Source organism: Pleurodeles waltl, chromosome 6, assembly GCF_031143425.1.
Source record: "Pleurodeles waltl isolate 20211129_DDA chromosome 6, aPleWal1.hap1.20221129, whole genome shotgun sequence".
Taxonomy (NCBI): Eukaryota; Metazoa; Chordata; class Amphibia; order Caudata; family Salamandridae; genus Pleurodeles; species Pleurodeles waltl.
The window spans coordinates 43,456,636-43,471,450 of NC_090445.1; the positions used below are offsets into that span (position 1 = coordinate 43,456,636).

The following is a 14,815-nucleotide window of genomic DNA, read 5'->3' on the forward strand; positions in this document are numbered from 1 at the left end:
CTTTCTAGTATCAAATGCACTTTGTTTGAAATTCACAGATAAAACAGTTTTCAGGTAAGTAATACTTTTCAATTTCAAAAGTAGACAGTGGAATTTATCATAGAAAGCAATGCAGAGCTAGGGGAGGAAAAGTAACAACACAATTTGCAGGTAAGTACTTGACTTACGATCCTAGTCTTCGCAAAGTTTAGGGAGACACCAAGGGTGCGCCACCAGCAGCACAGGGCTGGCGGGTCCAGATATCAAAGTTGATGTCCGGCACCCACTGGAATCCTATGGAGGCTGGGGGCACTTAGAAAGAAACAGCTTTCAGGTAAGTACCCATGACTTCAGGGTATAGACCTGGGGGTTTAAATCAGCACCAGGAGGACAACAGGTCAGCACCAAACACACACCCTCAGTATCACAGGGGCGGCCAGGTGCAGGGTACAAACACAGCTTCGGGCGCCCAATGCTTTTCAATGGGGGACCCAGGGGTCACAAAGAGGCTGCAGGCTTGGTCTAGGGAGTTGGCTGAAGAAGACCAATGTCTGGACAAGTAAGTAGAGACCTCAATGGACGTTGATGGACTGTCGGTTGGGTTCCCCAAGGCCAGGGACTGCGGGTGCAGGGGTACCTTTAGGCGTCGGGAAATCTTCACTGGAGTCGGTCACGGTCACGGGGTTCCTCTGTATTTAGGCTGCAGGTGTCATCGTGTTGGTCAGGAGGGGTCAACCCCGGGTGGACTCGAGGTCAGAATCTCCTGGGGACCTTCTCTGGACCGGTGGGCCACCTGGACATGGACCGGGTGGACTCGAGGTCAGAATCTCCTGGGGACCTTCTTTGGACCGGTGGGCCACCTGGACATGGACTGTGGGTGTTGGGTGCAAAGTGGGCAGGGCTCGCTGACCTGGGGCAGTTCTGGAGTCCTTCTTGGAGGTTTCTTTATGACCGCTGTCCTTGGGAGATCTTGGTTCTCGGGTAGGCAGCCTGTCCTCTGGTAGTTTGTATAGGTTGCTGGTCCTGCAGTATATGTCGCCTTTTTGTAGTAGGCGTCTTGAAGCTGCCGACAGGCCGGTACGGCTAGGTCAAGTCAGTTGTCATCTGGAGTCTTCTCTGCTGGTGCGGCTCTTCGGTCCTTCTTCTTCTTTTCAGGTGGCAAGAATCTGAAGAGCAAGGTTCAGGGGGCATTACAGGGGTCAAAGTGCAGTAGCAAATGGCTACTCACCCTGAAGGTGGCTACACCCTTCCCGTGCCCACTCCCTTTGGGGAGGGGGCACATTCCTAACCCTATTGGCTGTCACCTTTTAAAACAAGATGGAAGATGGAGGATTCTGCCAACCTAGGGGTGGTCCCAGCTGTGGTGAACACCTTTTCTGGTGTTTACAAATTTTCTCGCCTGACCTGCTGCTAAAAGTGTGGCCTGGTCCGGTGGGGAGTAGGCATCTCCACTAGCTGGAGTGCCCTGAGGCAGCAAAACAACAGGCAAGAGCCTTTGAGGCCCACGGCCAACTGTTGCTGTTCCTGCAGGAGGGATATGTGACGCACCTCCACCCACTAAAGGCTTGGTCTGTGACTGCTGAGAGCACAAAGACTCTCACCCCATGGGGTTAGAAACTCATCTGGTAGTGGCAGGATGGCATAGACTGGTCAGCCACCCACTAGAGAATTGGGTGAATTTCAGGGGGCATCTCTAAGATGCCCTCTGTGTACATTTTACATTAAATCCAACACTGGCATCAGTGTGGGTTAATTAAGCTGAGAAGTTTGATACCAAACTTCCCAGCATTCAGTGAAGCCATCATGGAGCTGTGGAGCTTGTAATGACAGACTCCCAGCCCATGTACTCAATATAGCTACACTGCACTTACAGGGTCTAAGAATGGATGTAGGGGCATATTACTCACGTAGCTAGGCCCTCACCTGTGCACCCTGCCTTAGGACTGTAAGGCCTGCTAGAGGGGTGACTTGCCTATGCCACAGGCTGTGGTTTGTGGGCATGGCACCCAAATAAGGATGCCATGTCGACATTACCTTTTTCTCCCCACCAACACACACAATCTGCAATGGCATTTTGCATGTGTTTGGTGAGGGGTCCCTTAGGGTGGCACAATACATGTTGCTGCACTTAGAGTCCCTCCCTGGCCACAGAGCCCTTGGTACCACTGGTGCCTTTTACAAGGGACTTAGCTGTGTGCTAGGGTTGTGAAAATATTTGTAGCGCAGGAAGGATCCAACTTATTAGGCTGGCAACACCAGAAGGAACTGTGGATCAAGTTGGATCCTAACAGTTCAGAGCGGGTATGCTTTTCAATGAGCCTAACCCAGCGGCACAAATGTTTCAGGAGTTTTCAGAGGTCTTTAATGAGAAGCTGGGTTTGCTTAAAGATTCCCAGCACAAAATAAAGCTGAAACCTAACTCAAAACCTGTGATACACAAGACCAGGCCTATACCTTTTTTACTCAAGGAGACTCTAGCAAAAGAACTGAGCAGGTTGGAATCCTTGGGTATAATACAACCCATTGATAGTTCTGAATGGCTAGCCCCCATTGTTATCTCCAAAAAAGAATCACAGCAATGACATCAGAGTTTGTATTGCCCTTCGAGACCGAAACAAGAATATCTGGATTGAAAGACACCCTCTCCCCAGGATTCATGAGATGTTAAGTACTATGGGTGAGGCTGTATGTTTCTCGGTTCTTGATTTATACAATGCCTATCACCAGGTGGAGCTACACCTGGACTCCAAATGGTTAACTGACTCCACTGGGCTCTTTTATGTTCAACAGAATGCCTTTTGGGTTGGCATCAGCTGCTGCAGTTTTCCAAAAAATCATGCAGCACATCCTACGTGATGCACCCAAAACTCTTTGCTTCCAGGATGACATCCTCATTTATGGAGCCTCAGTTGAAGAACATGACATAAATCTAAAAGCCGTGCTCAACAAATTAAAGGGTGCTGGACTCACATTAAAAAAAGAAAAATGCCAAATTGGTGTGAGTGCAGTGGAATACTTGGGGCATACGATTTCCAAGGATGGTTTCAAACCAAAAATGTACCCTGTGGAAGCAGTCAGAAAAGCAAAGGCACCCGGAAGTAAAGAAGAACTTAAGTCGTTTTTGGGTCTAGCAGAGTTCATGGCGAAGTACGTTAAGAACTTCTCTGAACTCACATACGACTTGATAAAAAGTAACACTCCCTATGAGTGGTCTGAAAGCCATGACAATGCTTTCCAAAAGGTAAAACAGGCAATATTAGCAGCTCCTCATCTGTGTAGCTTTGATCCCAATAGGAAAACTATCCTTACTATGGATGCTAGCAAAAAGGGATTAGGTGCAACTTTATCCCAATTTATTGAGGGGAAGGAAAGAATTGTAGCTTTCGCTTCCAGGGCCCTTAGCAAAGCGGAATCCAATTACTCTGTAATTGAGAGGGAGGCCCTAGCTTGCTTCTGGGCAGTTAAACATTTTAAATTCTTTCTTTGGGAGACTCAGTTTAACATCCACTTAGATCAAAAACCTCTGGTTTATATATTCTCCACTAAAGGCTCTACCAACAGTACTCCAAGGATCGCCAAATGGATTCTGGGCCTTGAGAGCTTCTGTTTCAAGGTGAAATTTATCCCTGGTAACAAGGACACCACTGCTGACTTTTTATCCAGAGTTCCTCTAGATATAAAAGAGGACTACGAAACTCCAGAGTATCCTGTTATGTTAGTCACCACACCATCTATCTCCAGAGATGAATGGGTTTCTGTGTATCAGCAAGATAAGTCTTTATCTATGCTAAAAGAATTCACTAAAGAAGGCTTGCCTAGCTCGAGAATGGATGTCAATGACGTCATCAAAGGCTACTGGGAGGTAAGGTATGAGATTAATGAAAATAATAACTTCCTTTTTAGGAATGACAAAATAAAACTCCCAGTTACGCTGGCATAAAGACTATGATGTAAATGTATGATCCTTTTTCAGGTCATGGTATAGGAATGGACTCCTCTGTAAGGTCATATAGTAGTCACATCCAAACTCCTTTCTGGCTTTTGGGGACTGTGATGTAAACATATAATTTCATTTACACTCATGTAATCCTGAGATGTGTTTCCTTGCAGGGAATTCCCCCATCCTGCAATTAACCTTATCATTTCTCCTGATGTTATCCTATTTATCCTAGTTCCAACCTTATTTGTAACTTCCCTTGATCGTCCGAACATCTCTCCTTGTTTATTATTAAGGTGGAAGATGTGTTGTAATTTTATTTATTTATTTAACTAGCTAATTCTTTGTTAGTTACTGTATATTTTTCCCCTGTTGTATTATAAGAATTTAGATGTGTTTAATGGTATGCTCCACCCCCTTCAGTTCTTAGGACTTAGTATGTACCAAAGTCGATAGAATGTGGACAGAAGCTCATGACAGAATTTTGAGTTGTGAGGTGAGAGGCTGTTTGAAGATGGAGCAGCAGGGAAGGATAATAAAGACTCACTCTTCAAGAATATTGGTTCCGTCTTATTTACAACAGTAACCATGCCAAAAGGGACACTTTCCTACACTTATGAATCATATTTTTGCGATTACGTCTTGCATAATCCTTAGCATTTGAGCACTTGTGCTCCAGTTATGGACATCTGTCAATAAATCAAACCTACTTAACAAAATCCAGTACTACATGTGATTGTAATCAAAATTATAATTGTCCTATACTCTCTCATTTACGGTTCATGGACTGTTGGATGCACCTTTCCCCAAATTTGGCACTGTTTCCTCAAATGGTAAGGCATGCTGGCCAACTGCAGCTGTGAAGAGTGACACATAGCCACATGTTTTCATCAAAGGGTAGCACTTTTAGTTGTATTGGACAACTCTTTATCTCATTGAACCTTGCTAAAGTTGTGATCTAGATAATAGATTGTCCCAGTGTGGAGCTTTTGGGTAGCTCTATGGAATAGCCATTGCACATTGGTAGTTAAGGTTACATGAGTCAGCACAACATTTAGATCATAGTCAGGTTGGGTTTTGCCAATATTTACTGTTCACCCATGCCCATGCCTTAGGCCATGATATTCTGGCATGTGAGGAGTTGGTGCTTAGTCATTCCAAATGTACCCCATGCAGAGTTACAGTAAATACCAAAGTTGTCACATTGGCAAGATCCTGCAAGTTACAGTTTGTCAGAATCAACTGTCCACTAACATGTAGACCTGAATGTTGCTGCAGTAACAACGTGGAACCCACTAGTCTCTTTTCTGATAGTATCAAACACGTCCAATAGTGTGCTCTGTGCTAATGTGAAGGTAGGAAATGGGGATAAGTGCATGAGATAAGGTGCACAGGAGACATCATAGGATTGTAGTCACACAGCTTGTCGTGTCAAACAGAGGCAGTCTCAGGTGTTCTGCAGTCTCTCATGAGTGATAGCTCTTTTATACAAATTAAGCCAATCAATGTGATATTCTATGGAAGATGGAGGAAAGTGCTGCCACCTAGATCCTATGGAGTCTTATTTCTAGGATGCAAGGACCCATTCTGACCCACCAAAGTGGCATGCTTCATTCTTGGGGCTCGTTCCTCGTTGGGTGGATTGTGCAGTTCCCATGGGGCTCCACAGGAGGGAGCTCTTAGTGAAGAGTTTTTTCTCACAGGCCAATGAGCATTCAAACAAGCATTTGCAATGCAACGGGTCTCGCATTACGTCGAGATAGCGCTATTAGCATTGTAAACTCCTAACCGGACTTATCTTGCCACATTAAATGAAAGAAAAACCAGCGCGATCATGCTGTGTAATAAAGAAAAGAAACCATACAGAAAACATGTATGTTTCCAGTAGTTTACCGGTGGTCTCGAGGAGGGCTAAACACCGGAAAAGGCATGACGTATGCGTGCCTTTCACGAATGAAAACAATAAAAGGCAAGCCCATGAACCAATGAAAGTGACTGACGTAACATGGGCATGGTTAAAATCCCCCTAAAGAGAGATTAGAAGAGGGACGGAGTACTTTGCGCTCGCCCCTAAAAACAGCTAACATTACCTGGAGCTGAACTCCTCTATTATAATATTGCTCCCTCCAGTAATAAATAAAACAAGATTGGACTTTAATGGGTCCTTATTGTCACATTTTCAGTCAACATATTTCTTCCTAATCCCGCTGACTCATGTTGATGGAAGTCATCATGTCCAACGCAAGATATGATGAGATAAAATATTGTGTCAAGAATATTGAGCACAAAAATATTGCGAATGTTAGTTTCTGTAGGTAAGCAAAGTTTAACTTTATAGAACTCCACATATATATACCTTGACAATATATATATATCTTCAAGGTATGTAGATGTGGAGTTAAGAATAGGAAATCTATACTTACCCATTTGCATTTACCTTTTCAGTAATAAGCGCGATTGCGCTGTGTAAAACACAGCGCGATCGCGCTGCGAAATAAAGAGAAAAAGTAGTCCAGAAACCATACAGAAAACATGGAGCCTTGTATGTTTCCAATAGTTTACCGGTGCTCTTGAGGAGGACTAAACACCGGAAAAGGCATGACGTATGAATGCTTTTCACGAATGAAAACAATAAAAGGCAAGCCCGTGAACCAATGAAAGTGACTGAATTAACTTAAGCGTGGTTAAAATCCCCCTAAAGAGAGATTAGAAGAGGGATCGCACACCCCTGAAAACAGCTAAAATTACCTGGAGCTGAACTCCTCCATTATAATATTGCTCCCTCCAGTAATAAATAAAACAAGATTGGGCTTTAATGGGTCCTTATTGTCACATTATCAGTCAACATATTTCTTCCTAATCACCGCTGACTCCATTTGATGGAAGTCATCATGTCCAACGCAAGATATGATGGGATAAAATATTGTGTCAAGAATATCGAGCACAAAAATATTGCGAATGTTAGTTTCCATAGGTAAGCAAAGTTTAGCTTTATATAACTCCACAAATATTTACCTTGACAATATATATATATATCTTGAAGGTATGTAGATGTGGAGTTAAGAATAGGAAATCTATACTTACCTATTTGCACATACCTTCTCAGTATTTTGGTCCTCGATATTCTTGACACAATATTCTATCCACACGATATTTTGGTTTGCGATAATCTATCACTGCATAGTTGCTGTGGCTGGTTTACGTCTGGTAGAGTGTGCTTTTGCCCTACCTGGCAGCAATCTGTTTACTTGTTTTCACAGAGCAACAAGGTACAGGAGACTATGGGGGTTATTCTAACTTTGGAGGAGGTGTTAATCCGTCCCAAAAGTGACAGAAAAGTGACGGATTTACCACCAGCCGTATTACGAGTCCATTATATCCTATGGAACTCGTAATACGGCTGGTGGTATATCCGTCACTTTACCGTCACTTTTGGGACGGATTAACACTCCTCCAAAGTTAGAATAACCCCCTATGCATCTTGAGATAAACTGTTTAGAAAAGGCTTTCCTGTGTTACTGTAGCCCTGGCTGACATATAAGCAACTTGATGTCCTTAAATCTTTATCCTTGTCTAAGTTGAATGCTTTCTTAAGATCAAGAATATGCAGAGACTTTTCTGACACAGAAGACATATTTGGACAGAACACTGTCATAGAAACAGACTGCTTAACAGGGAAATCGAAGCTACTTTTGGTAAGAAAGAAGTATGAGTTCTAGTTCTATACCGTACAAAACCACTTTTGGAGAGTGGCCATCTCAGAACGTTTCTTTGATCATACTGAGATAGAAGCCCGCCATGCTAGCAAGACTGACATCTCTGAATAGTCTTTGTTTTATTTTTAACAAATCCCATTCAAAGAAGGCTACCACGGATGGTTCACGTGCACAGCGACCATCTGTGTGTAGGTTTTATTGAAATAAAATGGATTGGAGCACATCCACAGCAACCAAATTTGACTGCCATTTTTGAAATTAAAACAAATTGCATTTAATAAAGTCGCCCCAGATGCACACTTACCTGTGTGAAGCATCTTCAAGTTCATTTTGTTTTGATTTACAAACCTGTTTCAAGATGGTCACCATGGATAAGCACATACACATCGTCTGTCTAACAAAAAATGTGTTGGCAATGGCAGGAAGTTTCATGTCCAAGACCTATTAACGCTGCCAGTGCTTCTTTAAGATGCAGAATATGTCAAATGGACAATTGAGTCTCTCTTCTTGTGTCCTTGCTCGGGGTTGTGAGTTGTTGTGAGTGTTCTGTCACACCACAAAGAGGTTAGCAGATTTTTGACAGGACCTATTTCTTTTTTCACTCAGCCATTCACTTGCAGTCAGGCACTGTATGGTTTGTTTCTGAGTCTGTGTGTATGTGCGTGTGTAACACAGGTGTGACTGTGCCTCTGTAGTGAAGGGTGACATCTCTCCCTGGTAAAATACATAATGGGTTTCTTCATAACTGTAGCCTCTTATGACCAATTGAAACAAAGTTTGAGGAGGCCGGTCTTCAAAATCCAATCTTTCAGCCTGCCATACTTGGTGCACACTGGTCAGTGGGTTAAAAGTTACAATAGGATCCCGTATCAGTTTCCTGAAATAATGTAAATAGTATTTCAGCTTTGAGAGTTGAGTTTCTTTAAAAACATTTAAAAGAACCAGGGCACAAAACTCCAAATTTTACAAGTCATGTAGTGCTTGCCTCCTTCGAGTGTATTTAGCCATTTCGAGTCAACATGCAAAAAGAAACGTCCAGCCTGCATGTGTCACTGTTGTATATGTCTCTCATTGCTCATAATTCTTCAGGAAGAAAATAGGTTCAGTAAACTCTGAAGATTATGCACATTAAAACGTTGCGCACCTTCAGTTTTCAAGAGCATTTTAACACAACAATAAAAAGAGAAACAGCGCAGAAGGAGGGCCAATGCTACAATGCACATAACTGGACAGGCCATGCCATACAGGCCGGTAAGAGATGGATAAACAAAAAGCTCTTTCACATTCATCTCCCCAGCCTTGAGCTGATGAAGGTAGGAGTTTGTTGCCCCACGCCTTCCCAAGGATTGTTGATCCCAGTCTACCTGGCACTAAGAATGGGAAAGTGGCCTTCATCACCTTTGAAAAATCAATCAACCAATCAGGTTCTTCTAGAGAGCGATTAAGCACCCGTAAGGGTCCCAAGGAGCTAAGTGGAGGGCAGTTGCAGTTCAGTCGAAGGGCCAGGTCTTTAGGTCCTTCTTGAATTGAGGCCATGGAGGTGATTGCCTGAGGTGTAGCGGGAGAGCGTGCCAGGACTGAGCCGCGTGCTAAGGCAAGAATCTTCCTCCAGCTGAGTTCTTGCTGATCCCTGGGGTTGTGGCAAGGACAAGTTGGGTGGAGCGAGGTGTCTGGTGGGCGTGTAGCGGGACAGTTGGTGGTTGAAGTATGCGGGTATGATGTGGAGGGCCCTGTAGGAGTGTGTGAAGAGCTTGAAGGTGATTCTTGTTTGATCTGGAGCCAGTGAAGGTCTCTCCGGTGAGCGGTGATATGGCTGCAGCTAGGGATGAACGTGAAATGAGGTTGAAGTTGGCATTGAACAATTGACTCCGCCTCGAGGCTGTATGTATTATTGTGAACATGGCACTGTGATGGCTGCCTGCTGTCCAAGAGAGTTTGGGAGCTTTTTCTCTTGGTAGATAAGACGGCAGAGGGCAGAGTATCTTAATGTTGGGACATCATGTACCTGATGGAAGAGCTGGGCAAGGTCGGTTGCATCCAAAAGAAGACCTTGAAATGGAGGGAGGAGGTGCTAGAGGTCTTTCAGCAATTACCACTATGCAGGTGCTACAAAATGATCTGGGACATGGTGTGTCTAATGAATCACCTTGAAAATTGTTTCTTTGAGTGTCCCATATTAAAACATAGACCCAGAGTAAACCATGCAAAGTGCTGTATATGACTGCTTCTTAATTAAGGTACTAGTGCTATAGAGGCTCAGCATCTTCTCTGTGTTCACTTGCCACGAAAATGACTTATTGAAGAGGGAATACTTTGTCTAACACTGTGACTGCATCCCTTTTGCAGGAAAATCGAACATGGGGGGGCGGCCAAAAGATTTCATCAACAAAATAACAGAATTTCTGAAAATTGAACCTTCTAGAAAGGATTACCTAGGTGAGTTTTTTGCTATCTTTGAACCATTTAAAATAAGACCACTCACTGGAAACTTTCTTCTCATGCATGTCACAAATTGTTTGTGCTTCTGCGTATACTACAGTGGAGAATTAAAGCTTTTGTGTCAGATAATGCGTGGTTATCACTACACTGTAAAGTAGGTCCACAGCACTCATGTATCAAATATTAGATGATTATGTCAGTCAGCCTGTAGCTTTTTTGTAGTTATTTGAAACACACAAAATTAATAAACATTACAGGCACAGATGGCAAACAACCCTAAAAATCTGCCAATGAAAGCAATAAAATTAACATTAAAACATAAACCAATACAAAAGCTTTTATGTCACTCCCTCTACATTTTCCCATAAAAGTGACTTAAAACTGCTCTACAGCAATTGTGATGCATCTGTAGGTTCCAACAACTCTTCCCTTGCTTCCAAGCCCTATTTAAATAGCATGCAGTAAAAGAATATCATTGGATCCTCTCTTTCAAATAGTAGAGTTATGACTTCCTTATCTGCCCAGGCACTTTTAGGGCAATATTTTACAAGAAATGACGCATCGCTGTGTTGAGGCAACAATGCATCAAAATCATTTACGATGTGCAGAAATACGTTACAATTCCATGGATGCGCCATATATCCAGTATGAGGCACCGTGACACAAGGACCAAAGGTGTGTACGAAACTCTGACGCATCTGTGGGAACATTGACATAACAATTCTGCCCAAAAAGTAGGCATCGTTACAGTTAGCTACAGTTAGCCACAGAACTGACGAAACTCAGCGATGCGTCACAATTTAGAGATGCTCTGTCAGTTTGAAATGACGCAAGGAGCCTAATGTTTTAGGACCAATGCAAAAGACTGTAAAACTGTACACTTTTACATTGGTCCTGGATGTAAGTGGGTATGCATGCAGTATGTCTATCTTCCATTAGAGTGGCATAATGTACTCATGTTTATGTAGAGACCTGCGTATGTGTGACACACTGAGTGACAGTCCAGTCTAAGTGACTACAAGTATATGTTCAAACGTGAAGTGGAAATATATGTATTACCTACCTTATGAGTGTACATACCTGTTGTCCTTTTGGAGTACGCAGACCTGGACTAAGGGGCTCATTATGAACCCGGTGGTTCAGACGGCCATACCGGCGGAAAAGACTGCCACCGGCATGGCGGTCTGAACCGCCATATAATAAAATATAATATAAATATAATAAACACAGTGAGGGCCGTCTGTGGCGGCCCTCCGCCACCGCCAGCCTGACGATGGCGGATTACATTATCCGACAGGGCAGCGCAGGCTGGCGGAAGGGGTGCTCAGGGGCCCCTCTGGGGACCACTGCACTGCCCATGCATCCCCGTGTAGTGCCCCGTTGGCAGGTCGCTGCCCGATTTACGGGCAGTGATCTGCGCGACGGGAGCTGCTGCACCCACCGCAATGAGGCATTGACGACGGCTCCATCGGCAATGTCCTGGCCCAGCAGAATGTTCGTAATGCAGCCGGCGGGGTCTCAAGGGGGCTGGCGGTCTATGGAAGGACCACCAGCATGAACACGCCGTGTTCATAATGACCCCCTAAGTGACCCCTTCCTACTTGCAAAACTTACACTTCACATAGCCTGACGGAATCATATGTGTCATGGTCCTAGCTTGGTCAAGGGGTCATACAACGTGATTCTCACACATGTAGTCCCACTACCAGTAGAGGGGAAGTGAAATGAAGACATATTCCAGTGTGTAAAGTGACTTCAGTTGGTCATATCACTATTGCAAAGCCAATGCATCATTTTAACGTCTGGGTTAAGGAGGCATAGGAAATTTGATGCACTTTAGACTCTGCCAGTCATTTGCCAATGATGCCTCACTTCCCTGAAAACTTGTACATATGGATGTGTCAGTTCTGCGTGGGATTGTTCGAAGCAACGCCTATCTTGCAACACAGCCAATTCCGATGAAGCAAAAAACACTGCATCCTGACGAAAAGTGACGCATCTGCCTAGATGCATGCCTTTGTACATATGGAGCAAAGAAAGCGCTGCGGTGTGTGAAAAAAAGTGAGATACCAGTGGTGCAAACTCTATGTAAATATGGGCCTTAGTTGTTAAAAGAGCCATCAGCTACTCCCTTCACAACTAGCTCCCAAAACACCAAAGTCAAAGAGAGTGGAATACAGGCCAGATGCGGAAAGACATTTTGCAGTTGCAAACCATTCGATTTGCAAAATCCCGGCAACCACAGAATGGGTTTTGCTTATCGTCTAAACCCATGTTGTGAGCTTGAAAGGCATTTTCAATGTGTGTTTCCAAACATAATTTTTGAAGCAGCTTCAGTTTCTTTAGGTAGCAGAGCTGTTTAAAAAAAAAAAAGCTTCCCGTTTTTGATTTATTGATAATCGTCTCTCTGGAGACCTTGCCTGAATTGACTGTGTCCGATGAGCTCAAACCCATTGTGTTACCAATCCGTAACCCAGCAGGTTGATGATGAGTTAGCCTCTGCAGCACAACAAACACAGCTTCCCAATAACAACAAACACCCCCAGAGGTTCAATGTGTATAGAGTCCTTTTTATGTGAGCATAAGGAGCTACTGGCCTATACCCCACGCTGTCTCTCCTGTGCACAATCACCTGCTTTTATGTCCATGTGAAGGACAACCTTCTAGCACTTCCTCTTCCCTCCTGCTTCAGGTTTCTCCTTAGTAGTTGTCCCTGTTTCTGAGCAACCTGGAGCAGACCCTTCCACCCTATAAGGAGAAGCCTTCCATCTGCAAAGTCTGCAGTCATGTGACCCAGAAGATCCATAACTATCAGGATTGTTCTTCTGTGTCCAAGGGCAGTCCTGCAACCGTCTGTCTGGCAAGGGAGCATATGCTTCACTAGACTCCCTTTTCTTGTGTGATTCACTGCTCCAGGTGAAGGGAGAGGGGGTCCTTTCACGGAAATTGGTTCTAATCAAGGACAGATGACACTTGAACTGGTGACCTTTGGAGTAGCTGGAAAACCAAGAACACATTTGTTGGAGCTGATGCTGTTGTTCGTGCAGGGGGTATATCATGCAAATTTGCTGTTATAGCAGATCTTACTCAGAAAACTAAAAGCAATACACTTGAGGGAGGTGCCAGATGGCTTTTTATAGAGCACGTATAGAGCACTTTAATGTATGGCATTTACTAATTCTGGAGTCTGTTCTAAACATGTCAACATGGGCTCATATTTTTATGGCCATTCCCAATCGACTATCCTATTTTTACTCTCCAAGTTATTTTTCATTGTCATTCTGCTCTTCCTAAACTTTCTCTTCTGACAGCGTAATCTTTTTAATCTTAGTGTATTTTTATTTTTGAAAAGAAGCAGCTCACAGTGGTTCCCAATATGTACCCGTAACAATACAGGCTCAAAAGGAGTTAACTACAGTGCACAAACATAGTAGTTTATCCTCTGATTTGTGTGGTCTTCTGGCTAAGTAATCTTAAGGCAAAAAGAGACAGGGCTACCCAGGATTACAAAGAAACAGATTTTAATTGCATTTGCTGGTTATGGTAAGGTCATAGGTTCAGTAATACAATCTGAGTACTTCCCAGATGCTTCATTAATTTTTTTTATCATAAATATATTTTGCCTGACTTAAAAGATGCTTTACTCCAATGAGCTAATTTTTTATTGGCTTCAACAAATTGTCTTGGGAATGCACTCAGTAACCATTGTTGGCTTTCTTTCTTATTGTAAAGGCCCTTAATGGCAGGTACCCCTCTGAAACCAATGGTAGTCACCTATATTAAACTGTCTTCCCTAATCACTCTGGGCGTAAAGAAATGTTCTTTTGCCCATCTTTTGCCTCTGAGCAGGCTGTGACTGCTAGCTGCCCTTATTGCTCATTTCGACAGGACTCTGAACATTTTGGATGCTTGGAGAGTCTGTTCATTCATCCAGTCCAGTTCTTCTGTAGTACATAAAAAGACCCATGTGCTCTGTTCCTAGTTGCAGCACTCTGGTGACATGTTTCTTCCAGAGGCCTACCCAAATTCTTTCACTGCCAGAACATGCTTGCAGAACATTCAGCTGTTGGGCATCCATGTGTAGAGACCTCTGATCATAATGACTTATTGTGCATCAAATTACTGTGTGGAGACTGTTAGAGTGGCTGCGATCAGTCGGATGCCTGATGCATTCATGGGTGAATCGATGGTAGCTAGTTTCAATTAGTCAGCATTTATTGATGTGCCCGTATGATGCATCCATTGCAGCAAGGTAGAAACATTCACTATGGCATCACTACTGCTTTGTGAGTGTTATCTGACGAGGTTTGTCAAAAGTCTGCCTCACTCTGCAGAGTCTATCCATATTTGTACCAACTACAATGCATCAGGGATGGTCAAACTTTGGAGAGGTAGGGGAATGGAGGAGATATAAAGAGAGACAGAGAGTCTGAGACAAGCAGCTGGCCTACTCTCTGGTATGGCCTTCTCTGGTGATACGTTTCTGGTCACAGTTCAGGTATTCGTAGAGACTCACTAGTCAAACAAGGTGCATGCATTGTGAAATCAAAACTGCATGATGTTCCAAACAAACATACAATATGCATACATACTCATTGGCATCAGAAAGCAGGGATCAGTGAACTTAAGCCTGGAGGAAGTGAAGCCTGTAATCCTCAAACTCAGGCATGTATTCAGCATACATCTGAGCAGGGAAAGAGAATGATAGAAACACAACTTTACAATAAAGACAAAGCAAAGTCCA

The 14,815-nt window shown here is 43.6% G+C and overlaps 1 protein-coding gene across 1 annotated transcript in view; it reads left to right on the forward strand.

The window, feature by feature from the left end:
- Positions 1-14,815, forward strand: part of LOC138299142 (complement C2-like) — a 479,732-nt gene that overhangs the window by 266,082 nt on the left and 198,835 nt on the right. The window contains exon 9 of the mRNA XM_069237201.1: positions 9,979-10,068. Within this exon, the coding sequence (XP_069093302.1) occupies positions 9,979-10,068 (90 nt within the window). The remainder of the gene's footprint in view (positions 1-9,978; positions 10,069-14,815) is intronic.